Source organism: Accipiter gentilis, chromosome 21 (assembly GCF_929443795.1).
Source record: "Accipiter gentilis chromosome 21, bAccGen1.1, whole genome shotgun sequence".
In the NCBI taxonomy this organism is placed as follows: Eukaryota; Metazoa; Chordata; class Aves; order Accipitriformes; family Accipitridae; genus Astur; species Astur gentilis.
In genome coordinates this window covers 12,497,651-12,523,451 of record NC_064900.1, presented here as the reverse complement: position 1 = coordinate 12,523,451, position 25,801 = coordinate 12,497,651, and the positions used below count along the sequence as shown (strand labels likewise).

General features: G+C 40.2%; 2 protein-coding genes across 8 annotated transcripts in view; both read right to left on the bottom strand.

The window, feature by feature from the left end:
* Positions 1-7,415: 7,415 nt before the first annotated feature.
* On the bottom strand, positions 7,416-16,544 carry ABHD10 (abhydrolase domain containing 10, depalmitoylase). 3 transcript variants are annotated; one of them, XM_049824293.1, is made up of 5 exons: positions 16,528-16,544; positions 12,575-12,758; positions 11,665-11,776; positions 10,597-10,734; positions 7,416-9,519 (listed from the first exon to the last, which is right to left on the bottom strand). In XM_049824293.1, the coding sequence occupies exons 2-5, from the start codon at positions 12,637-12,639 to the stop codon at positions 9,178-9,180; spliced, it is 657 nt and encodes a 218-aa protein (XP_049680250.1). In that variant the 5' UTR covers positions 12,640-12,758; positions 16,528-16,544; the 3' UTR covers positions 7,416-9,177. The 3 variants fall into 3 exon arrangements, with proteins under 3 accessions (XP_049680250.1, XP_049680248.1, XP_049680249.1); XM_049824291.1 differs by lacking the exon at positions 16,528-16,544 and adding an exon at positions 16,417-16,519; XM_049824292.1 differs by lacking the exon at positions 16,528-16,544 and adding an exon at positions 16,013-16,393.
* Positions 16,545-18,562: 2,018 nt separating this feature from the next.
* PHLDB2 (pleckstrin homology like domain family B member 2) overlaps positions 18,563-25,801 on the bottom strand; it is a 71,469-nt gene continuing 64,230 nt past the window's right edge. For all 5 annotated transcript variants that reach the window (XM_049824269.1, XM_049824268.1, XM_049824270.1 and 2 more), the window contains 3 exons: positions 24,003-24,222; positions 21,242-21,327; positions 18,563-20,525 (listed from right to left, as the gene is read on the bottom strand). In XM_049824269.1, the coding sequence (XP_049680226.1) occupies positions 20,385-20,525; positions 21,242-21,327; positions 24,003-24,222 (447 nt within the window). In that variant the 3' untranslated portion in view covers positions 18,563-20,384. The remainder of the gene's footprint in view (positions 20,526-21,241; positions 21,328-24,002; positions 24,223-25,801) is intronic.

Sequence of the window (25,801 nt, the reverse complement as noted above, 5' to 3'; positions counted from 1 at the left end):
TCCCTTCTCTGCACTGGTAGTTTTAAAACCTTATGAAATATTTGATTACATAACTCAGAGCCTGCTACGTGACAGGGCCACCACTTGAGCACTTTCCATCCCAGCGAACACGCTGTCGAAGGCACAGCAAACGCGCAGGAACCAAGACTGCAAACCAAGCCTGGAGATCAGAGGAGGAGTAAACTGCAGCTGCAACAGTAAAAGGCAGTACATGAATTTGACGTCCTTTCCGTTCAAGGAACTGTTAAGGGCCAGGCCTTACACTCCTCAGCCAGTCCCGCAAAGCTTTATTTTGCACTTTCAGGACTTTTTGTGTTCTTCTGTTTAGAAGGGAGCTACCTAGGTTGCGTGGCTGTTTCTGGTCGCACAAGGGTGCTCGGTGCTCCCTGGTAATGAGATTTCATGAAAGCCACCTACCTTTGCATCAGCCTCTGACCCCATTTCCTAACTTGGGGCCAGGCACGGGTAATTTAACTCTCCTAAGCTGCAGAGCGGAGGTCTCCCCCTTCACAGATGTTGGCTATGCAACCTGTTCTCGAGGGACCGTTCCATACTGTGAAAGCTGAAAAGCAAGCTTGGCCATCAATATCAATTTTTAATAAGGCTTTGAAAACCAGGAAAGCTGCAGAGGATTGGAAACGTGCCAGCCCTCCCCCCCCGATATTTCCAAAGTACGAGTAAGTCTGTTTCTGTGCCATCAATCCTGGGAAAAACAATGGAATGAATTAATTTTTTTAAAGCGATAGTGTTGATGCAATTTACTGAAAGCTCTGCAATACATTAGAGCTGGCTACTGCATGACACTTTGACTGGGGAACTAAAGTGACTCCGAAACAACATGACACATTAAAGAGATTAAAGCTGACTAACTAGTAGGTCCTATAACGTGACTGTAACTGAAAAATCATTAATGATTGCGTATATGTTTATTCAGTTTGTACAAGAATGTGTTCCCAGGCCTGCACTATTTAATATGTTATTAGAAGTCACAAAAGAAGCCCAGACTCCCAAGAAGATCCCAGCTTATGCAAGCTGTGATGAATAAACAACAAACATAAAGAAAACTCCTTGAAAGCAGTCTACCTGGAAGCAGGCAAAAATGTGTCTCATTGCAGCCAAAGTCTAGCCATCTTCAGAACAGTGCTTTTCAGAACGTAGCACTCTGTCCTATGAAAACGCAAATGTTCAGAAAAAATGCAGAGGGTGATGGAGGATAAGCAGGCGGGCACAGAAGCTGGGGAAGACACTGTGACCGAAAGTCTTGGTGGACTAAAACAAGAGGTGCAACAGCAATGGGAATATCCTATCCAGTTCTGCAATCGCTCTCCAGAAAAAGTGGTGAAAGAATGAAGTAAATTCAAATAGTCACTTCAGTAACCAGAAGATTGAAAATTAGAGCCTTTACAGTAACCACTTCAGAAGGATTATCTGTTTAGCTCGTCAAAACTGGAAGTTAAGAAATGGCAAGCACATGTGGCTACAAAGCAAAGAACTGAAGGAACTCGAGTTGCTTCTGTTGGACACAGGCATATTAAAGCCTGACGGCTAGAAATGTAATGTGTGGAAGAAAGGGGCAGGTTTTCAGCAGCAAAGGTACTACCATTAGAACGCTCCACCTACAGCTTCCAATGGATTTTGTCCTCTTATTTTCTTGGAAACACAAGATTGGAACTTATGACTAAAAACAGAGATGAAGCTTGAATTCTTTAAGTAGGATTTCACGCCTGTAAGCGCTATGGCTCATCTTATACTTTCAGATAATCACAGTATTACCCTATACTATAAACAAATGCTGCCAACAACAAAAAAACCTGACATTAATTAGCTCACTACCCACATTTAGATCCAGGGTAACTCAATAGGTTTCAGTGTCTTCCAGCTGGAACAGAGGGAAAAGTAAAACTTATCCTGCTACAGAGCAACCCTTAACCTTTGTTAGATTCACCGTTTGGCAATTCCCTCCTTAGAAAGAGCCTCGTATTTCAGCCATCCCAAAGCACTATCTTTCAAAGTACGCTGGGTCAATTCCTATCAGACAAAGCTATCCAGTAATTAGAATAACTGGGAAGTCCAAGCTCCATTTCCCAGGTCTGCCACTGTGCAATAACGAACCTTTCATAACAACAACAACAACAAAAAAAAAATCAGGAACTTTTCCAAAGCTATAAAACAGTTTACAACACCTCCCTTCACAAGGAAATTTCTGAAGAGCTGCTGAAAAATGCTCCCTACATATATGCCTATGCCATGATGTCACATTTTCTAGAGTTGCAGAGAGGCTGCTAAGGTTCAATACAAGCTCACTGCAAGTACAGGGCCATTTTCAGGCGCCGCAAGGCCAGGGAAGTGCTCTGTAGTCCCTTGGTTTTATTCATGGCCTTGCTTTGTCCTAAGATACCTGGAGATGTTCTATACAAGGGAACTAGTCAGACTCAGGATAAAAAGCAGCTATTGTAATACTGCCATCTTTTCAGCTGTGCAAACCAGCTGGCAGAGATATCAGAACCAGGGTACATCAATTTTAAAAATTCTAATTTCCCCATTAGTTTGAAATCTAAAATCTGGAGAGCCTCGAAGACAAATAGTGTTAACTTAAGCAAGTATCTTCTCTTTCACCTACAAAAGGGTTTCTTTGCCAGCTCTGAAGATGTTAAGTCCCAAGCAAGTGCATAGTTTGAACACCTCCAATTTGGGATGAAAAGCGAAGTAATTCAGGAAGGAAGGACCTTCCTATTTGTGGGACAGAACAGAATACACCGACGCTCCGGTCTGCGGAACAAGGCAGCTCCTAAGGTTGCCATGACCAGAAGTGTTTCTGGGATTCACAAGTCATTGACCACCTTCCAGGCAGCTTGCCAGCAGAAAAGTACCACTTACCACTGGAAACCAACTCCCGTGGATGTAATTGCCAGCATTCCTGATATTCAATGCGACCTTGGAAGTGAACTGTGCATTTTAATTCTCAGGATCTTTTGTGCTGGATTGACAGAGTCCTTGAAAGAAAACCAACACATTTCATCATATCAATTTTTTATCTGTCCCCAGTAAAAACAATATCTTCTGAGAACTACCTTGGTTTGAAAATTATGCATTGTGATACACATTTACCAGAAGAACAGAAAAGAAGCAATATCTTTATTTCACTGAAATACAGGTCAAAACAGACAGCAAGATTTACAACCAACCAACCAACCAAGATCAAATCCCTTACCTAAATAAATGCTTCTTATGATTAGGGATTTAGCTTGGCTGTCAGGGACTTTTTCAAGAGTTGCTGTCCTAAGGACTAGCACACCCTGGTGCACTTTCTACCAGCAAACCATGTTCAACGCAGAAGCAAAGGAGAGAATTCTTACAAGGCCCAGACCTGATCCTAGGCAGCCCATGTCCTTCAGGGATTGCTTTTCCAGGACCAAAGTCTGGGCAGGCCATTTACACCACTTCAACCTTCAAGCGTGCTACTGTTCAGCACACCTTGAGCACCTGCTTCCACCCAGACAGGCAGCAGTGACCTTCTCATGTTGCCACGTGGGAGGCAAGCAGACAACACGGTGCAGGTCAGAAGGCCCAAAAAGAACACAACCTTTCAGATGCCAGCCTAAAAACATTTTAAATCTGTATTTTAGTTTCAGAACCAAGTGACTGGAAGTTTTAGCAGCTGTCATTTGCTTTTCATTCCAAATATAAATGCAGAGCTAGCCAAAGCTCCTTGCCAAACACAAATCAAGACACTGCGGCAGGCTGAGAACATGTCTATCCCTCACCCGTGAGCAGATCACAAGCTACAATTACTGACTGCATCATATGGAGGACGCCCATTTCTCTTTAATGGAATAGAAGCATTGAACCATATAACATACATATGCAGGACTTGAAAGAGCAACACAAGGTCAAGCCTGCAACTAGACTGCAATAGGTCCTGTAATTTAGATTTATGCATAACACGGCCAAGGCTGTAACTAACATTTTTCTGCTCTAGGCAAATATATATTGAAGAGAGATGAGGTCCTACAGTCGCAAAGTAAATCTGAGCTATATAAACTGATCTACGAGCAGTAAATCTGTGAGCAGTATATTTTTGTCCTTTGTCTCCGTCTCTTCTTCCCAACTGTTACAGTAATCTCTTCCCCTAAAAGACACCTGCCAGGAGAAAAGCAACACGCACAGTGGCATTAAAACCATGTACGTAGCAAGCCACCTGCTATTAACAGAATGGTGAGTTCCCTCTGCCTTTCCTGTCCCTGCTGGGCTTGAGAACAAGGGTAGAAGGACAAGAGCGCGCACTGATTTTTGGCATTTCTGTATGTGTTCCTCCCACAGTTGTTGAATTTTCACCAAGCTTTAGTGACATTCTGCATTCTCACACATCTGACTGAATTTGTACATCAGCCCAAAGCAGAGACCACTGATCTTAAGAGACAGGTGAAACACGTAACCCTGTTCTATTTCCAGGGAAGCCTTCACCTTTAACATAGTTTTTTAGCACTTAAAAAAAATAATAAATCTGAAAGGGTAAGTTAGGCCTCTCTGTAACAGCACAGCTGAGTAACTTAAAAATCAAAGAGGTTAAAGTCTCATTATTCCCCAGGACACGATTTTACCTCCCACTTCCCCCCCCACCCCGAGGGAAAAGGAGCCCAGGAAAAAGGACAAGCACAGACATAATGTAGCAACTTGGACCAAGGCACTGGTTCAGAAAATTAACTCTGTATTGCAGTACAACTAGAGCATTGAAAACATTTGAGCAGCTGCAGACACATAGCTGGTTGAAAGTTTCTCTCTAAGCACGTTTTAATTTGATATGAAAAGTATGGTACCATAAATCTCAGCCTCACTGAATAACTGCGTGGCCAAGAGAGCCCTAATCAAAATTAACATACAAATGAAACAGCAGGAGGCAGTTCTTCTAACGCGTATCCAGCTAAGTCTTTTTGTGAACACTGCTTTGTACTTAGTGTTGATGCAAGAGAAAATAAGTTAACTAAACAGAAACTACATGAAACACTTAATACCATTTAACTCCAAAAAAAAGTTGAAGTATGTAATACAAAGCCAAATAACAGAAGAAACAAAACAAGTAGAATACTTGACAAGATAAAAATAAGCGTATATGAAACTGCTCAATATACACAGAATAAGAGCACTTGTTTATTAGGAAACAAGTTGAATGACCTCAAGAGGCTCTTTCAACACATACAGATGCATTGCAGAGGTTAATGCCAAACACGGGAAAATATGCCTCACCATTTTCTTCCTTTTCAGAAAGCAGGATTGTTTGTTTCTCAAGTCTCAAGTAGTTTGATTTTGCAACAGACCTGAAATGAAAATGTTGGTAAGGACTAGGGACAGTTGAACTCAGCTGGTAATGCTTTTGTTTCTTTTTAATGAAAAATGTTACCCATTTTTTCTGGTATTATATGCTCATTAAGCTTCCTGCTTATCTATAAAAGCTTTTTGTTATTTACTCATGAAATTTGAATGACTGTAACTAACTCCTCAGCAGGAGTTAATGTTATGTAGTTTAAGCATTACATATTAAGTACCTTGAGGTGCTTATTCAACTACTATTGTTTGATCAAAATCACCACCACAAGCAGCTGAGTTGCTCAGTTACTGTCCAGAGCTTCCTTGTACTGTGACAGCAGTCTCAGCCCCAACATGTCCGTACTACACTCAGCAACAGATGAACCCAGAACTCATTTTCAGACCTGTCAAAAGTGAATGACAATGAGAATGCTAATGACTTAAGCTAAGAGCGCTACTGAAAATAATTAAGCGTAGATTAAGGTATTCGGAGAAAACCAATGCCCCTCGGGCAGCACAAGATGGAGTTGGTAAATTCGAAAGACACTGATTGTTTCATCTGAGTCAAGCCTACTGTTGAGGAACTGTATGCTATATATTCACAAAACATACTTCGTATTTGGCAGCAAATTAGAAGTCCATAACAAAGAAAAAATACAGAACATAGGAATTCATTACAAAGGATTTTAAAAATTTGCACCATGCAGAGGCTTCCAAACATGTAATACCTAGTTTAATACAGTATTTCTACAGAGGAAAGAAATACTTGTTTTTAAACGTGACTAATCTTGAAAATAATTCACTATCTAGGCATCTACTGGCAAAGACAAAAGATATGACACAGGCATTAACTCGGGGCACAAAACATAGCAACAAATAAAATCAGAATGACACCATATGTGAATATTACATTATTCAAGATTGTGAAAACTTTCCGATAGGTCAAGAGCTAGTCACACATAGGATGTTAGTCTCCTGCTTACGATCTAACCCTTCTTTCAGGCATTTGAACATGCCAAGTTGACAGTAATCATAAATGCTGGCAATTTCCAACACAAACACAAGAAAAATGCTATGCTTGTGAAGAAAATACCAATGGAACTACCGTGCCAAAGTTAGACGAAAAAGTCTGTCTGCATAAGGTCTACCTCAAAGCCGCCTCTTAATATTTAAGGAATATAGACTGAATTTAGAAAACGGTAAGCGAACACAGAGAGATGGGCACTAGCATCACTGAATCTCAAAATGCTATCTGGAATACTGTCTCTACGATGAAAGTATCACCTCTACCTTCACTGTATGTAGCTAATTTGGGGTGTACCTGTACTGCAAATGCTACCACTAACCTCCGTTTAGCAAGCATAGAGAAAATTAGAACTACAAAACAAGTAGCATGCAAAAAAAACCCACCTCCCCGTGCTTAAGTTTCAGTAATGCTGTGGTTTAAGCAACTGATGCTGCAGTTTTGTATCTTCAACAATTGTGTCAACGCTGTTATGCTGCTTCTCCCACCTAATGTTATTACAGCAGAATAACGGGGAAAAAAACCAAACACAAAACCCCCACCACCAAACAAGAAAAAAACCCCACAACCCTGAAAACTACTCACACAACTGCTCCCCTTCACGTTTGTTTTCAACCATCTCGCTCTAAGGCATTGCAACAAAAAGACCTTACCCATAAAATATCCATTATTTAATAGAGGCTAAGATGAAGCTTTCAACGAATACAATGCAATTCTTTCAAGAGAAATACACAGCTACAGTTTACACAGACAGATAAAGACTTTCCCGGTCTGAAGTACTACAGTTAAATTGAGTGTTTATAGGTATAACTCTCAATTCAAAAAAATAGCTCAAAACTTTTCAGTTACTGAAGTAACTTTACTATGTGTAAACAAAAAGTAGATCTATCACAACTGGTAACTTTGCACCTTAATTAAAACTAACTACTTTGGAATTATTGCCGTCCACTTTTTTCAAATTTTTCTTCCAATTAAGCAATCTAGGAGATGTACAAAAGTGGATTAAAACCCGTCATAGGTAAGCTAAGAGCAGAAAGTTTTCAAGTAACTTAAAGACACAGTCAAATCACAATTAAAACTCACAAAATCTATTTTTCAGATTTTATCAGATGCAAGTCACACGAATACATATGAAGATGACAACTGTTTAACAACACATAAACATGGCTCAACCTTCAGGAATGGAAGTGGCTGAGCAATTTGCATAAATTATCTGAACTAATTTTTCTCAAAAGTAAAAAACATATTGAAGAAGTTTTAAAGCTTAAGAAAGTAGTGAATTGCATATTCATATAGACAGGAAAAAAAAAAAAAAATCTACTCCAGAAACAGAAACCCTTGGAAACAATTCTTATTTCATGGAATGTTGTAATTTCTCAAACAAGTATCCTGAGCTAGATTGAACTGGGGAATTTGTACACTTGAATTAGAACATTTGCATCTAAACTAGAGCCATCTTTTTTACTCTTATAGCAGAATTGCAGCTTCTTGGGTTTTGCAGTATTGAAGCCTAAATAAAACCATACTACAGGAACTCATCTGAAATTTAGGGGGGTTTTGTTTTGTTGTTGGTTCTAGTTTATTTTAGTTATGTGGGATTTTTTTTTAATTAAAACCCACTACCTCAGCAAAGCTCCATACAACATACTTCTGACAATGCTAACTCTGAAAATGACAAACTCTCTAGAAATACCTTACCCCCAGGAGCTTTAGTGTTTTAAGGTAGCAGTAGTGATGCCATTTACTACTTAATAAAGGCAGAAACCACCATATACTTCTGACTGATGTTTCATATTAAGGCCAGCCTGAACTAATTCCAGCCTCTCACCTAAGTTCCTCTCTCTCTCAAATATATGATGGCACCATATTTTCAGACATTTGCAATTAAATCCATTTACTATTAAATTCTATGGATTTACTTTACAAGAATTATCAAGTTTCATTTACAGTTTTCAGGCTTACACTCATACACCTCAAATTCCAAACTCGGGAAGGCACTGCTCCTAGTAATCCACAGTTCTCAAGTCATAGGAAAGAGGCAGTGGTGCTCTACGGTACTGTACTGCCCACTTTAAGGAAGTTACTATAAAAGAGTCACTGTATTGATCCAGTTTCCATTTACACCAAGATTATATGTTGTTCCCTTAACAGCAGACCCACAAATTAACTATTACAAAAAGACAGCCTGGAGAAGAGGACATAAACCCTAATGATAAGCATAGAAAAGAGGTCTACCTGCACTTTGAGGCCCTGTGTTCTTAGAAGTTAACTTCTTCCTTATGTAGTACCCCAAGCACACCATCAGGGTGTGCCTTCCACTTTTCAATTTTAACAGTACTTAAGAACAACATAATAATTTATCTGAAATCTGTTTATTATGCTTCATGTTATTCACTATTTCTAATAACAATAACTTCAGTAAACAAGTTTTATTTTGCCTTGCACAGATGGTTTCAGACAAAAGATACAAGAATGTTACAGGAAAACGACAATACTGAAAAGGTGTCAAAGACATGGGAAATTAAAAGTTTTACTGTACAGGCCAATAGTAACAAAAATCAATCAACATTTCAGTACAAAAGTGTAGGAAGTTTGCAAAAGAAGGTTTAAGTGGTGAAGGAGAGGTTCTGAACACAACAGCAGCACTCCTCCACATTTTGGGGTATCTGTGCAAATGCAGCATTAATAAAATACCTGTATTTACGAAACAGAGGTAAGGAAACAGCAGATAAAGCTCAGTTCCTACTGTGATAGTCACAGGCCTCGTACCATCTTGTTAAGAACAGGGTTTCTGCTACTCATGGAAAAGAGTCAGGTATAGAGTTCATGCACTTATGCTACTCTGTGGCTTATATTAGCGTTGCCAGCTTGTCAATTAAATCATCAACAGTATTCACGAGAAGTTTTGTATCCTCCTTCTCACTCATCCGATGTTGGCCAATTTTGCGGAGGATAACATCCACATCTTTGCTCAAAACACGATCAGCAACTTGCATAGAGATCTGCCAAGGGACATCACCATCCTTCATGCCATGGATAAGTCGTATGGGACATGTTATAGGAATAGGACTATTTAGCACACAGTGATTTTCTGCTTCTCTGATAAAGTCATATGTCAAGGAGTAATATCCTTCCTCATTATGCTTTGTTGGAAACTTCCATTCACCTTTTTCTTCTATTTCTTTTTGTGTCTATAAAAAAGAAAGCAAAGAATAGACAATACAGATGTTACACGATCTTTAGAGCGCCTCAGCTTATTTCTGTGCTAAATGCAGTAAAACTTTCCCAGGTGTAAAATTTCACTTTGTTCATTTTTATTAGCAGAGAAGGTATATTCCTGTTCACCTTCCAGCATCTGAGAAGACAAACCCCCTACCATGTCACAAAAGCTACTCTGTACATCTCTCCTGCAAATTAATCTAGTTAGGATTCACCAGTGAAATTTTCTCAGCCAGAATCTATCAGAAAGAAAAAGATGTATAGCCACTGTGAACAGTAAGTCTCATTGGCTTCAATCAAGGAACCTCAAACAAGGAGAATCCTAGGAAAAAGGAATTTTCCACTGATGGGTCTTTTCAGTTCTTGCCACAATAGCTGTGTCCAAATACTGTATTTCCAGAATCTTACCTTAGTCTTAAGTAGAAACACTGACACTACGAAGTGCCTCAGGAAAAAAAAAATAAAAATCAGGAAAATGTAATTATTCTATAGTATGAGTTATTTGTTGCCATATTTGTCACATTATAACACCTGGTTTACTTTTTTGAAGACTGGACATTATCATAATCAAGGAAGCAACTTAGAAAGAGACATCCCACTACCTAAATCTTATAGTCTTTACAAACACACTAATCTGAAGAATTCCCTTTCTAGACACACAACCTGTGCCAGACTCATCTTATCCAATGTCATCTCAATTACTTTAGCAGCTACTACTCTGTCCTTGAAGGCACAAAGATTCAATCTGGATGCAAATACATGATATTCAACACTGAAATCTAACAGACTGCTGAACTACAGGGACCTGACTTCACACCCTATATGCCACAGTAATAATATAAACACAATCTAGGTAGTCCTCACACTAGCTTCATACTAGAAGCACAGTATTTTTCATACTTCTAAATTAATGTAAATTTTCAGCTTGCTTCCACCACAAACACAGAAAACTTACCAGAATACCTGCAGGAAAAGTAGTTTGAACAACAGAATTTCTTAAATGCTTGATAGATTTTTAGATTGCACAAAAGCCAACCGTCAACATTTACCTCAATGGGAAGCTTCTTGAAAGTTGTTACCAGATGGTCTGCTGCTACAGCTACTCCAACTAGAGCAGCTACTTTATCTGGGCGTGCTATTGCAGCATGAAGCATCAGCCATCCACCCAAGCTGGAGCCCACCAGAATCTGAAAAAGAGAGAAAATAAGATATTATTTTACAGGAAACAGCTAATATATTTTTTTTTTCTTCTACAAAGTATCAGTTTTCAATTTTTTAAATACTTAAACCTTGGGCTTAATCCTGCTGTCCTTACCCAGGCAGAACTGCTGTCACCTCCAGTGGAAATTTTGCCTGAGTAAGCACCACAGGTTCTGGTATTTTATTATTCTTTTTGTTTGGCATGGCTGGTTATTGCTGTCTGAGACTGAAACACTGTAAACAAAATGAGAGTTGAAACAATTCAGTATCACATGCATACTTTATGTTTCCTTCTCAAAATAAATGCACATGGTAAAGGCTCAGTGCAGTGAAAGAGGTCAACACAAGGAATTCGTAATACAAATTGTCTTAAACACAATACTAGGTATTTCCAGGTTGCAGGAGATTTCAAGTTTCTCACAGTCATTTCTAAAGTAACTGAAGAAGTGAAATGCTGCTTCTGGTGATTTATTTTTTAAGCTATTTTGTCATCTAGAGTATCTTAACTTGTAACATTCCTGCAAATCCTTTAATTAATGCATCAGCATGGGACAGGGACACACTTTTTCATTAAGAGGGCTGTGCTGCACTGGAACATCTCCCTGTCTCCTGTCAGGTGGAACCTCCACCATGAGGCTTTCTGAGCCTCCCTAGGATGACAGCCCTGCTCTAAGCAGGAGGCTCTAATAAACGACCTCCAGGAGGTCCTGCCAACCCATCTTTCCATGATTATGTGATCTACCTTGCTTGCAAAAGAGTTCTGATGAATATGACCTCTCGAATGATTCAGCTTGAAAGCAAGCAGGTGTCAGCTGTTAAATGGAAGCTACTATCGACCAGACCTATTATGGCATTTTTTTGATTAATGTTCTACCTTGAGGACAAAAAGCATTCTATATTTAAAAATAAAATATAACCTGTGGTCCATCTGTAAGTTCATCCAGTACGGACAGAACATCTTTTCTCCACTTCCCAATTGTACAGTCCTCAAATTTACCATCTGAACTTCCACATCCTGTATAATCAAATCTGAAAAAGGAACCATCAAAATGAAAGTCATAGTACTGTCCACAGCAACACAGAAGCTAACTAAACAGTACCATTTAATCAAATTAAACGGGGGACAAGATACCACGCTGAGTATTTTCTTACTTGGTCCCACATATCACTAGCACCAGAAATCATACGAAAAGAGGTTTAAACACAACATATGCAACTAAGTGATGCAGCATTCTGTTATCATTTGACATAACAATATCCACATTTACCAGTATATTTTCCAGACAAAGAATTTCCCTTACAAACGAAAAACCCCAAATAATTCAATTTTAAAGGTATTTTTAAAATGTACTTTCAAGTGCTATACCCAAATACGAAGACTTAGGAAACTCAGCATTCAACCTAGTCTATCAAAGGAGAGTATCACCAAGCATGTACATGTTCCTCTAAAACCTGAAGATACTGTATAATTTAGTAAGATTTGGCAGTTAAGAAGCATGCTTATAGTGGCAACATAAAAAATTAGAACTCCAGGTCCTTTCTTTATCATTTTGGTGCCTATAGCCTTAATGTAACACATAGCACTGGCTAGACTACAGAAATTTATCAGAGAATTTTCTGAATTACTTTCAGAATACATTCTCCTGATTTACCTCAGTCTCACTACAGACAGCAAACCTACATTTGAAATGGAAGACAGACTCTTCTTAGCTTGTGTACAGCATGCATTCCAATCCAAATGCCAAAGTTAACATATTTTTGTTAAAACCCCTTCCCCCAATGCATGATACTAGTTTCATTTTCTCAAGAACAATGCTCTGCGTGTACCTGATGAAGGCATGACCTAGAGATTTGCAGAAATCTTCAAGGGCAGTTGCTTTCTGACCATTCATATTTGAATTAAAGCCTGGAAGGAAAATAACCCCTGGATTCCTGCCTTTTAGTTTATGATAAGCAAGATTTGGTCGATCTGGTCGAGTAAGAAAGCTGACTGAAGATTTCAGCCTGCAAACTAATAAAAAGAGCTATTTAGTACAATCATCATGATAACCTTGGCAGAAGTACTAACATTTTATAAAACTAGGATTCAGGAAATACGGGCATATTATGTGAAAATAAAATACTCTGGCTCAAGAGAAAAGTATCTCCTGTATTCCTTAATGACTAACTAATATTGATCAACCTGAAACGGAAAGCTGATTGTGATTCATTCTCAAATCATTAAATGCCAACCATGTAAGGAGTTCGCTCTACAATTAGCAAAGTGGTTGACTGAAGCCAAATGCTAGGATTTCCTATACTTCATTTGTCCTCACGTTTTATACCATCTTGAATATATTTATTCATTTCACATGAAATGGTAAGATTTTTCATCTGCTTAGTTTAACTTTTTATTTTTCCTTTTTGTTTTTTTCCAAACTGAATTTTAAAAAATATATAATTTGGGGACTGAAGTACTCTGTGCAATGGTAAGTTTACAAGTACAGGAGGTGACAAATTTTTGATGAAAATTAAAACTGAAGGACGAAACTACATCTTCATCAAAATTCCAGATCCACAAGATCTGTGAAGGAGATATACAATGGGGAAGTTCAAAAGTGGGAACTAGGAAAGAATCTTGTGTCTAACTTTTTCAACATGATAAACATAAACCAACATTGGCATTGTTTAAAACCAAATTAAATAAATAACACCTAGCCTTTTTCATCATATCATCAGTAGCTATTTCTGCTTAAGTTAAAGGTTATTGCCAGGGACACTGAAAAAGAGGGTCTTTTTAACACTATGCCATCTTAACATCAATCTTTTTCTCAGATATGAAGCACAGAAGGTAAGAAAAAAACAAAATAAAGCTACATTTTCTGTAAATACAGAGCAATACATTAAAAATATCCCATAAGAAACAGAGTCGACCATTGCAGAGCTATGATTCTCTTATGCATCTCCAGAAGAGGCACAGATACCCCATTACATGGTTTGGTGTATTCTCACTGGAGAGGTTACATTATTCCAATACTCAGATTGTTCTATGTTTATCCAGAATGAAGTAGCACTTTGCAAACCTAAATATTCTGCAAATATTTAAAAATTGAAAGATCCTTTAGTGCAACTTCTGTCAAAGTGATCTGCAACATATTACATGAGCGAGAAGTTTTCCTATCAGCATAAACTTAAAATTATTTTGTTTTGTTTTAGTTCAAGATAACAAACCAGACGCATTTGGAAAGCAAACACTAGGGTAGACTCTGTTATTCACATTAATAACCATCAGAAAGTTGAGTTGGTTTCAAACAAGGAAAAAAAGATTAACAAAGGAAATGCTAACTAATGAATAACTATGATGAGTCTCAACAGCTGCTATAGTATTCAATCCAAGTTTAGCAGTCAGTTGTACCTCTGCTATGGGTGGGGGCAAGTGATTTGTAGAGAGGTGTTATGGAGAATTAATCCACTCTATTATCCCACTCAGCAAGATAATTTGTTAAACTGAAAGCTTGGTCGAGAATTCTAAGACTTTGATACTCGTAATTCTTAGATTAGAAGACGACTGGTTTTTCAATACTGTCAGTCGATAGGGGGCTACAAAAACTATGCAACCACAAATACATCAGGGCTTCCTAGTGGCACAACAACTGGATAAATACTGCAAAAACAGGCCGTGACAGCATCACACCACTTAACTGTTCCACAGCTCTGAGTTCTGTTTTCTCACCATCGGAGAGATAACATTCAAAGGGTCTTGGGAGTTTTGTTTGTTGTTAAATTTGCATGTGCATTAGTAAATGTGGATGCATAGAAGATGAAGGATGCAGCTAGCATCCAGCGCTTTCCTACAGTCTAACAGAAATTATACCATTTAAACTATAGATTAAAAACATTACATCTTTCCTGAAACAATAAAATGATTTTTTTTATCCTATTGATGCAACAATTATTATAAAGGGTATAAATGCCACATCAAAGGTATATTTACTCAGATGCATCCATGCTATGGCTTTTGGTTTGTGTCTCTATCAGTAAGCCAGTCACTTCTTCACCTGCCAGTAACAGAGGAGATACACCAAGAAGTGCTAAACTTGATAGAAAAAGGAGTATTTTTTTCCCCCTTAAGCCCTGGTAACCATCTCTGAAATCACTGGTTTTCCATCCTGCAGCACTCTGGAGGTATGCTCAAACTGATTCGACACATTTGGGCAGGGTTTAGACCGCAGCTACAAGACACAACCGCTAAGCTATTCCAAACACTAGTATTCTGCATTTAACAAGTTACTGTAAGTGCATCAGCAGCAATCCTAACCTGAATAATGCAAAACCCTAAAGCAACTACCGCAGCCAATCCAAAAGCAAGGCTCACTGGAGTCATGCTCTCAGACTTCCCTTTAGACAAACAAAAACATGAACAACTGAGCAGCTATCCAGTAATTTCTCCTCCTGATTTCAGTGAAAGACCTTAGTGAGAGCAGGGAAGCACACCTCAAAGGTGCAAGGTGGTACATAACATTTACAAGAGCAAGTTACAGACAGAAGGAGCTAGCTACAGGAAGACCACAGGACCCCTGCCCAATGCTATGGAATTCTCTTCATATCAGAATCACTGTGCAATTTTAATTGTGTTATGACCAACAGACACTGTGATCGAGACCAGTGCTACATGCAAAGCCAAAGAAATCCTCCAAATAACCTTGGGAATGCTCCAGCACTGTGACCTCCCCACTGCCAGTAACAGCAGCAGATCAACACAGCTCTGGTAGAGAACGGATACAACATTGTCCGCACCTTGTTTCATGCAATCACCTACGCTACAGCAGTAAGGCGGCCACCAGTTCTGCCAGCAGGAACTGCTGCTTAGCCCGGTCTCAGAGCACCTAACGGCACACTCATGAACCAGCTATTCTGACCACACTATCGCTCTGAAGACACAGAAAGAAAGAACATCAACAAAACCCCACCACATTCATGTCTTTATGCAGATACGACACGTACACCCTTAGTGGCAAGTAAGTTTTACCCACTCCTACGTCGGACAAACTCAGACGAGGTTCATTACCTCATCAAGAAGAGCAGCTGTCTCTCAAAATTTAAGGCAATGAATAAACTCAACAAGTCAGACGACCGCTGCACCTGGAGCGGCAAGGAGGGGCAGTACGCGTTTGGGCAGAGGCTCATCTCACTCAGAAGCGAACGCCAGCAAAGCTCTCCAGGTGCCTGGTGAAGCCTCCCACGCAGGCGTGTTCCACCCCCAAGCAAGCGAACTGTCCCACTTACTTCCAGCTCCCCGGGGAGCCGCGGCGGCAGGACGAGCTCACAGCGAACTCGACACACGCGGGAAAGCAGCTGCTCTGCGGCGACGCACAGCTTTGCGCGGCACCTGCCCTCCCCCGGGCACCGGACCGGGCCCGCAGGCTCGGCAAGGCCTGTCACGGACCCCGTCCCCCGGCGCCGGGTACGCGGCCCGGTCGTTCCCGACCCGGACGGCGGTGAAAGGGAGGACGGGGCCTCACCTCCTGCTGCCCGCCCCGCGCTCTGCCGAGAGCAAACGCACCTCCCCACGGCCACCACACACGGGAGATACACCCGCCACCGACACGCACCCTTCCCCCCCGGGCTCCCAGGCGGAGGAGGAGCGGCGCCGGAGTGCCAGCAGAAGTGCCCCGGGGCCCTTCCCTTACCCGGGAGCCCCAGGGCCGCCCTCAGCGGCGACAGCAATATCACCACGGCCGAGGCACGACGCAGCGCGCCCGCCGCCGCCATACCCACTACCTCACGCCGAAGACACCCACCCCCCCCGCCGCCGACGGGAAGGCGCCTCACGGCGCAGGCGCCACCTGCGGCGCCGGGGCGACCGCGCATGCGCCGCACGGCCTCCCACCTTCCCGGGCTGGCGTGGCGCCGCTGTGCGCGTGAACCGGCGCTCGCCCGCGGCGGGCGGGGCGGGGAGGGAGTAGGGGCGCGCATGCGCCGTGGCGTGGGCGGGAGGGTGAGGGCTGCGGGCCGGCTTTGGTCAGTATATTAAAGCCGTGTGCTTGTTTGTGAGGTAAAGAAACCAGGTTCTGTCCACAAAAACACTTAATGAGCATTTCCCTAAGTGCGTGTGTATTGTGGACCCTCCTTGAAGGCCTCTCTGTACCGTACAAGGCTGGTAAGACCCACTCTGGAAACCCCCGTACTTCAGCTTGCCTAGATATATTAGGGTATAGACCGTTACGAAGTGTATGTTTGGTGTATATATGTACAGCGTAATGTGCGTGATTATCTGGCCCTTACAGCCAGCCGGAAAGGACACCTCACAACCCATCGTCCCTCCCTCAGTCACCTCTCCAGAGGCATCCGGGCCTGGCCGTTGCTTGGCCTGCAGGGCGTTTGAGGCAGCTGACACCTCCTTACCTACCTCTACCGGCCTCAGTTGTATGGCTGCGGTTGCCAAAACAGAGTCCTTATGCGCTTTTACATACAGGCTGCGGCAGCCACCCAGAAAGGAGGAAAATAACGCTAGGAAAGGCCAGTGCCTGCAAAGGTAAGGGTGTTTCCCCAGGCAAGCGCCAGGCCAGCCCCTGTCAGCAGCTGTAGGTGAAGGGACACAGCAGCTGAGGTTTGTAAGACACAGCCTACGGGGCTTGCAATTGCCTGAGATCCTTCAGGGTAAGTGGGTACTTGACTCCCATAGGGGTAAGCTTGGAGGGCTTACAGACTGATCGTAAAAGATAGCATCTACTACTGTACCCATATGTTTGAGTTATGGCCTAGCCATGGTGATACTGCTCAGTTTAGGGTTAAACGTGGTGCCTTGTCTTTCCAGGAGGACCATTACTCAATAGTTTCACTATGTAGGCCTGGTTACTTTGTATAAATGATGCATGCTTTGCTAATACTATGTCCCTGAAGAAGGAAATAAAGACCTACGAAAAGGAAACATCCTGCTCCAGAAGGCACCCAAAGCTGGATGATTGCCAAAGCATGAACCAGGGGAAAGATAAACATGGCAGGATGAGATCATGACCTCCAACTCGGTTCAAGACTGGAAAGACTTGACCCACACACCTGCAAGAAGCGTGCTTGCTCATTTACATAACAAGCGAGGCTAATTTAAGTATAGCTAATAGTAGATGAGATGGTGACTACCAACCAATGAAGGTAAATTTAGGTGGGTTTTAACTAATCATGTAACAGAATAAATACATTGTAGTTCTTTGGTGTGGCGTGCTAGCTTTGTGGAATTATCACCTAGCACCCATCTTTGCGCAAACATGAAATAAATACGTATCCCGGCTCTGTGTATATGATTGGCTTATTGCACATTGGGTAACGAACCCTGCTTGTGGGACAACACCGCCATGCTTTGCTTACATTGTCTTGATGTGCACCACTACAAAACCCACGACACTTTGTGATGACATTAGCAAACTTAGTGAAAAAAAATCATAAAACCGCATGGGCTGCTACAATGATCTAATGCTTCCTGCAATTCAAGTCATGTCTAAGTCGAAAACTGGGAAACCCTTAAACTTCAGCAACTTCTGTTTTGCAGTTAAACAAAAAAATTGTCTATGTCCAAGGCTGGTGATCAATTTTTCAAACAGGGTCATAAAAAATGAGAACGGTATTATTTTATATACATGCAGTAAACAGACTACGCTCCTAATTTCACTGCCATCTGAAAGATTATTTTCCATAGCTCTTTTATGGGGAAACACATGGAATGGTTAGATTAAGCTCTACTAAGAAATACAAAATTGCTTGCACAACTGTCTATGACTATTTAAAAGACAAGCAGAAATGTCCCAAGATGAAGCAGCAAGTGAATATTTAAAACAAATGTATTTTTAAAAATGTTTATTGAAATGCCTTCATTGCATCATGCAGGATACAAAAATCATTATTAGAAAACCTTTATAACATACTTAGGAGTAAAATCAAGATACATCAGGGAAAAATAATAATTATATAAATCAAAGCAATTTATTTCTGATAGGGTTTTAAATCATTAGATTACAAGCTGTGATCTGCACAGATGATAACAATTATCTCGCAATAACAGTCCCTTTCATGATTCAAGTGGAAACTGATGTTCGTCATGCTAGAGCAACCGTATCACCTGTGTATACCACAAAAAATTCAACCCGTTCATTACAGATACAGCGTTTAAAAAGTATGACAAAAATATTCTGCCAGCATACTTCTATTCTGCTTTCAGTTTTTTATTTTTTCCATCAAAAGCCGTTAACTTTTCATCAAGGAAAAAAAAAAGGCTAATGTACTTTCTTCTATTACACAAACCACATAGCACATAAGTTTTGATTACTGAAATAGAACCTCTTTAAAGTCATATTATAAGAGACTTTCTTGAAGTTCAGTTCAATTAAATAATTTATGTTTCTGCAATATTAGTCAAGGACTTGGAAGTGATTTTAGAATGGAAGACCACTGCACCCTCAGTATTTTTGTTGTTTTAGGAATCTCAATCTCTGCTTCTTAAAATGTTCAGGGTTTTTTATTCATACACTGCTTAGTGTAAACTCTTGGAACTTGCCTCTCTCTTTTTATTCTATTTGACAGCATAATTCTGTGCAGATAATGCATTTTAAAAAAACTCTCCAGGGCTGAAAACTTGGCTCCAAAGAATTCAGATAGGTAGAGATTTTGATGCTGGCTTCAAGGGGACCAAAGTTTGAGAGGTTTCAGTAGAGCATTCACTTGGCACAGAGTCAGGTTAGGGCCATGCCAGGACCTTACTACATAAAAGAAAATTGCTGTAGGGTCTAGAATCAGCTCATTCTATTCAACAGGGAAGATAAAAAACCCCCTCCTTATGAGGAAGTTAATACATGTGTTTCTGTTTCATATCCTTGTGGAAAAATGCATCTTTATAAAGCTGTCCTCTTTTTTTGTTGAGCTCCATAGATGCAGACTTTAAACAAACAGTTGGTGTCACTGAGTGTTTGAACACACAGAATATCGTAACAATTTAATTACATTAAAAGTCATGAAGAGTTTTGGCACTGTCCCCTTACAGAAAGTTAGGTGCAACTAACAATATGAAAACATTATGATAAGGGAATCGTATAACTAACTCTTTGGCTCTGTTGTAATACTTAACTACTAAGGCAAGAACTGTGTGTACCTTAGGGTTGCTTTTTTGTTTATATTTTTATAAAATACTTGACTAGAAGTTTTAAAAAGTCACCTAATCATCTATAAATGTCAAATGCTGCATATTAAAATATATGCTTATTACACCTTTTTTGTTCCATTACTAGAATTTTTGCATACTGATGAGAAAACACACATTTGTAAACTGTTCAGTATGAGTTTATGAAGACATTCTCCATATAAGAGAATTTGTAGAAAATTATCATTGAATCAAGATACTGTAATTAAAATTGCCTGATTATCCATTTTGGAGCACTACGATTCTCTCAACAGCTTTAGCTCTTTCATTCCTATAAAGATCAACTAAAACAAGTAACGACACCCCCCCGCCCCCCCTTTTCAATGCATTTGTAAACCCCTCTCATTCTGAGGTTTCTGGTGCACTTCATAAGGAGGATGTTTCAGAGTATTCACTGGCTTTTCAGATTTCACTACATATGGCTAACTTCATACGTTACGTTATTGCAGTATGCCCTATTGCCCCCTTTTATTACAACATGAAGTGGGTGTAGCCTTCTGCACCTGTAACAATAACATCCATCCATATCCTCATGGCTTCTGGCGAAGGAGCAACCATATAGTATATCCGGTCATGTGTCTTAACGCTGAAAGTGAGCAACGGGTTGGGACTCTAAAATAAAACAGAAAGAAGGATATCAAAAGAATGAAATCAAAGCCATTTATTGGTACCAGAAGTGAAGTTACTTCCAGGGAGATTTACAGTAGGGTTAAGGAGGAAGATAAAATGCAAAACGGGGTACCCACTGCATCCTACATTGCAGCAGTGGAAGCAGAGATGCGTTTAAAGGGTTTGTATCCACCATAAACAGTTCTTACAATGTATTTCCACTAGAGTATTACACAGTAGTACAGGGCTCCAACTGTTGTTTCTTGCTCAAAGAACTAACTCCCCCACTCCGTCCAGTGGTCAAAACCACCTTGGCTTTCACAAACTCACGCACCAAGGATATATTCAGTTTGTTCGCAGCTCACTTAAATTACAGGCGAAAGGCAGGGATGCCATGAGCTGCCGGTGCCAGTTAACTCCCTCCCTGCGACAGATGCATAGAGCCATTCCTTGATTTGCCAAAGCCACTGATTTCAGTGGTCTCGCCACTGGACGAGTAAATTCCTTGCAGCAAATCCCACTTGGCAGGCAGACACTCTTATCTATAAAAAAAAAAGGGGGGGAGGGCCAATCCCTGATCTGGCTTCATCTTCCTTTTCCCCCACTCCAGTTTTTTTTTGTTTCTTTTTCTTCTAATAATGTCAGCTCTCTCTTTGACTTTACCGTGCTTTGGGTACTGCTACCTGATACTCAGTTAAAAAAACAATAACAAAGTTTACCTTGTATGCATTCTTTAGGTGATCATAATAGACTTCTTCAATAGCTTGAAAATATATTACACCTTTTAATTTAGTTTCGTGTTTGTCTAAAATGGAAAAGAGAGAATCACTTGAGAACTGAAACGAACAGTACTTCAAGAAGCAAAAGCTTAATTTGTATTTCCATATATGTTCAGCTGACAAGTAACTGGATTAACACTTGTGCTTGTGAAATCCCACAGAAATCTCCAACCTTTCTTACTAGTTGGTCGGTTTCATTGAGAGATGCATTTCCTACTTTAATATATTTTCTTTTCCACCTGGTTTCCAAGGAAATAAAGCTTTTACAATTTCCTCATCTATTTGCAAGTCACTCCCTTCACTGAAGTGTCTAAACATTATGGCCGGTATCAGCCAACAGAAGGACAGAAGTCTCTGAGATACATCCCATCTTCCAATTCCATGAAAGCCAGCCAGACTTCACATAGCTCGCAGGCCAAGACCTACACTTTGCCTTCAAAGGAAAACTGTCACGATAAGCAAATTTGAAATACAATTTGATAGCAAAAGCTTTACGTTAGAACATCATTGCTTCTACTTACGAAAAAAGATGCTTCTTCCCATTTATAATAATCTCCCTCAGTCTCAAGCTAATATTTATTATTCAAGTGTGAGGCTAGCAGATTGTAGGCGAATTTCTATGAGCTCTGACATGGAAGAGTTTACAGGAGATTAAAAGTTCCTGGGTACCAGCTGCAGCATCGTAATTGTCTGTTTGTACTCTCCTACTCTGACACCCACGTTAAAAGCCAAATTAATTAGACGTGCTTTGTCCCTGTTGCAAAAGGTAACTCCCCATTTGCTTCGGAGCGCCCGAGACAAGAACGCTGAATGGATAGTTACTCCAGGGAGGCTGCTAACAAGGAGTAGGTTGTTACCCAGTGGTACCGTGTTTCTGGTACCAATATCACCTTAACACTGAACAGTCATGCCGAACATCTTTTATCAGTCCCATGAGAGATTCTGCTGTCATTTTGAACACTCATGAAACTCAGCTTACATCCTACCGGTAGCTGCAGGCAGTTTTGAAAGCTTCATATGATGGCAAAAAGAAATCCCTGAGACCAAACAAGATAGTGTTGGGAATCTCCCTGCCAGCCCCCAGGGGACCAGTAGAAGTACTGAGGTATATAAGATTACAACATTATAGCACACATTATACTAAGCTAAATGCAATACCATACAAAGTATACTGTCTATGCCGTACAAGCAAACAGTGATCCACTCTCCTTTCAAGCCCCAGCTGGGGTCTTGGTTACAAGAGCATTTCAGGTACCCACAAGCTCCCAGTCTTTGTGGAGTTCCCTGTGCGCTTCAGGTCAGAAACTGCAGATGCTTCAGCTGCTGCGCCAAATTGTCAGACTTTAGGGTAAGTTCTTTGTTCAGTACACTTGCAGAACTAAAACAATATACCAGTATATTCACTTAGAGTTCAATTACTCTGAATTTACAGCATCAATATTTATTTTGGAAGTCTAACTATATATTTAAAGATCTAGATGGATCCTCACTCATACAAACTTTGTTGGCTGCAGTTCTTGAGATATTATGAAAAGTTTTCTTTTTTGCATTATGGCAACTGTACTGCACTCAAAACCGAAACTGTTAACTATTAACATAACTACTACTAAGAAAAAGAAAAAAAACAGTACCAGGTGGGAACACTACTGTATGTTACAGGCCTTGCTAAGCAATAAATCACATGTTAAGAACAAAATAAAAAAAAGTTTGTCACATTCTTCATAGTATTACTGCAAACTAGTAAGAAATACTCAGTGGGTATGTAATGAATGAATGTAATGAATTCAAATATGTGTTTTAAAAAAGATGGACTGAGTAATGCATAACCCTACCATCAATTTTAAGTTCCTTATAAGTTGCTGGAAAGCAGTAATGTCATAAAAGGAAATGGAACTGTTTGGGTGGTTTTTGTACTCGATGTTTTCTTCAGCTTCTTAGCAATGAACATCCTACATATGCCCCTGTCTGGCCTCTCCTAACAATAAATATTCAGAACACAAAGTCATTTTTCTGGATTCTTCTGAAACTTCAAAGTCAGACCATGTGTAGATTTGCACAGCAATCAGAGAGACATATATGTCCTTAAATTCCAAATTCCTGGGCTTACCCCAAGATAACAAATTAACGTAATGCTTATAACGGCTCCAGATATCGTATAACACAACTTAGTGTAGAGAAACCTCTGCAGAGTATTGCATGTTGTTCATTTGAAATTCCTTAGACTCTCAAAATACAGCAAACTCAAAAAGTCTACTCCTGTACACTTAATCTCCTGAAAGACTTTTCAGCACATCAAGCAACGGGACTGCAGAAGCATTCCATTTAATTTTCATGGTAAGTATAATAAATTATATTCTTGCATGAAGGGTGCGAGAAATCATTCTGTCATGAGGGGAAGTAAATAATAGTTTAAATTACGTGGAGCCATTATTCTGTGTGCTAGGAACCTGATGCTATTCTATTTTTTCTTCTTGCCTATCCACATCTCTCCCTTTGTCTATAATGCTCATTTCTGCCTTATCTGGCATTAGGATTAAACACTATAGGGAAGGGATTGCACAAGCTCTAAGTGTGCATGTAAAACACCCGATGAAATGGAAATGTAAGTTTTATTCAGGACTCCCTACATGTTCATAACTCAGCTGAGGTTGATAGGAAAATAGAGGGACAGATGTACCCTAGTAGTGATGCTGCAACCTACCTGCATAATAAGTAAAAGTTCTCTTGTTTCTGTCAAAAACAAACCATCGTTTTTTCCATGTTTTAATTTTTCCTCCCATTTTAATCAGAAAGCCTCGGCAGGTCTTCTCCGTGAGGGAGACATGGTAACAGGTCTCTATGTTGTGACCAGCTGTTTCAATGTGACTTCGTAGGTCAAAGTCTTCCTTTCTAATGGGCAAATAGCGAGTCAAGGGACGGGCCTGCAGTAAAGAAAAGAAAATCACATTATTTTTGACAGAAGTCTTAACTTCTTCACTCTTTCTGCTGCAAGGACATAACTGCAAACTGCCCGTAGATTCCAAGAATGAACATAAGAAAAATAAAAAGCTTTTGCTACAGCCCTGACTTTCTTTAAAAAAAAAAAAATCCTTAAAACTTGTAACTTTACATAGTGTTGGGTAACTTTATAAAAGCCAGATTAGAGCATAGGAGTTTCCTGAAATAATCAGTTGGTACGCTGGTAAAACAGGGGCCACACCATAGAAAGGTTGTTTTAGAATTGAAACGTTAATTAAATGTAAAGGTGTGTTGCTGCTTTAGATGAAGTGTAAGAACTTCATTTGCATGATGTTAAGTTAACCCTTTATTTCTCTGGGCTAGGTACTCACTACACATATCTCACTCATTAATATTTTACTGCTACAGGTATTTTCATGCAAAGTATAATATCAATAATAAGAAGATGCTATTACAGGAAAAATTAGTAATGACAGTGAACTGTAATCACTCGTTAGCCTCACAGAGATTGCTATGAACAAAATAGAATTATTTTCTTCTGAACAAATTAAGCGTGGTATCTAGTTCACAGTCCGGAATACGGTATAGAGAGCTGAAGTGCACCCCTCTGCTCAGACAGCAAAGCAGCGCAGGAAACGGTGCCTCATTCCTGACTGCAGTTCAAGGCTTTGCACCAAGCCTGGATAGCATCAGTTGGGAGAACAAGCAGGAGGAGGCAGTGATTTGGGACCTCTGCCAGCTGAGGGAATATGCTTGTTTTCTGTGCCTGAAGGGTCTGTGCATAACCCCTCTCCATTTTAAACACATAAGGCAAGTTTCCCAAGGCTCCCGCTGCAGTCAAGGCAGCCAGAGGCTACATCACAGGGCGATTCGGAACAGAAGCTGAATTTAGGTGCTTTGAATGACCTGTGAAAGGAGCATCTTCCTCCCCCTCTCCCCCAGCTCCAGAGAAGTCAGTGACCTGGAGAGTCTAATCTGCCCCTGCTCCATGCCTAAAGTTAGCCTGTTAAATCCCACGGTGAGTCACAAATTGAAGGGACTTTTCCTCGTGGCATTCTCATGACTCTCATTCCTTCCCCCAGTTTACATTTCTAAGTGTCAGGACACGCTGAAAAAAATTAAAAATTGGGTCTTCGCTGTACAAAGGAAAGAAAAAAGTTAACAAAAAAATTGTAGCTATTTTTGACACATACGTTTTGTCTTCCAGCCAATTCAGACTTCAGCCTCTCTGCCAAGTCTGCCAATTAGCCGTAACTGATAGGGCATTCTATTACAACACATGCATGCTCCAATTTGGGATAAAGATATAAGCATTGCACCGTTGTTTACAACATACTGGAGTTGTCATTAGAACTTCTTAGAAAAAAGAAGGCGTTCAAGTAAAGTACACATAAAATTTAACATGTGGTAACTGCATTTTATATAAAAACAAAGGAATGGATATATTTAACCAGAAACAACTTAAAGTTCCTCTGGCGTTGTCCTATTGTTCTGATTTAGTGTTATCAATTAGAAAGGCAAGTTATGTAGGAAAGTTCATAA

Bases quoted from the DNA above. Each gene is read 5' to 3' on its own strand.
- ABHD10 (XM_049824291.1), bottom strand. From the start codon at position 16,498: ATGGCGGCGGCGGGCGCGCTGCGTCGTGCCTCGGCCGTGGTGATATTG. The intron at 12,759-16,416 runs GTAAGGGAAGGG...TCTTTTTATTAG, and splicing joins GGCGGCCCTGGGGCTCCCGG to TTTGCAGGCTGAAATCTTCA. The intron at 11,777-12,574 runs GTACACGCAGAG...TTCCTTTTTCAG, and splicing joins CTAGGTCATGCCTTCATCAG to ATTTGATTATACAGGATGTG.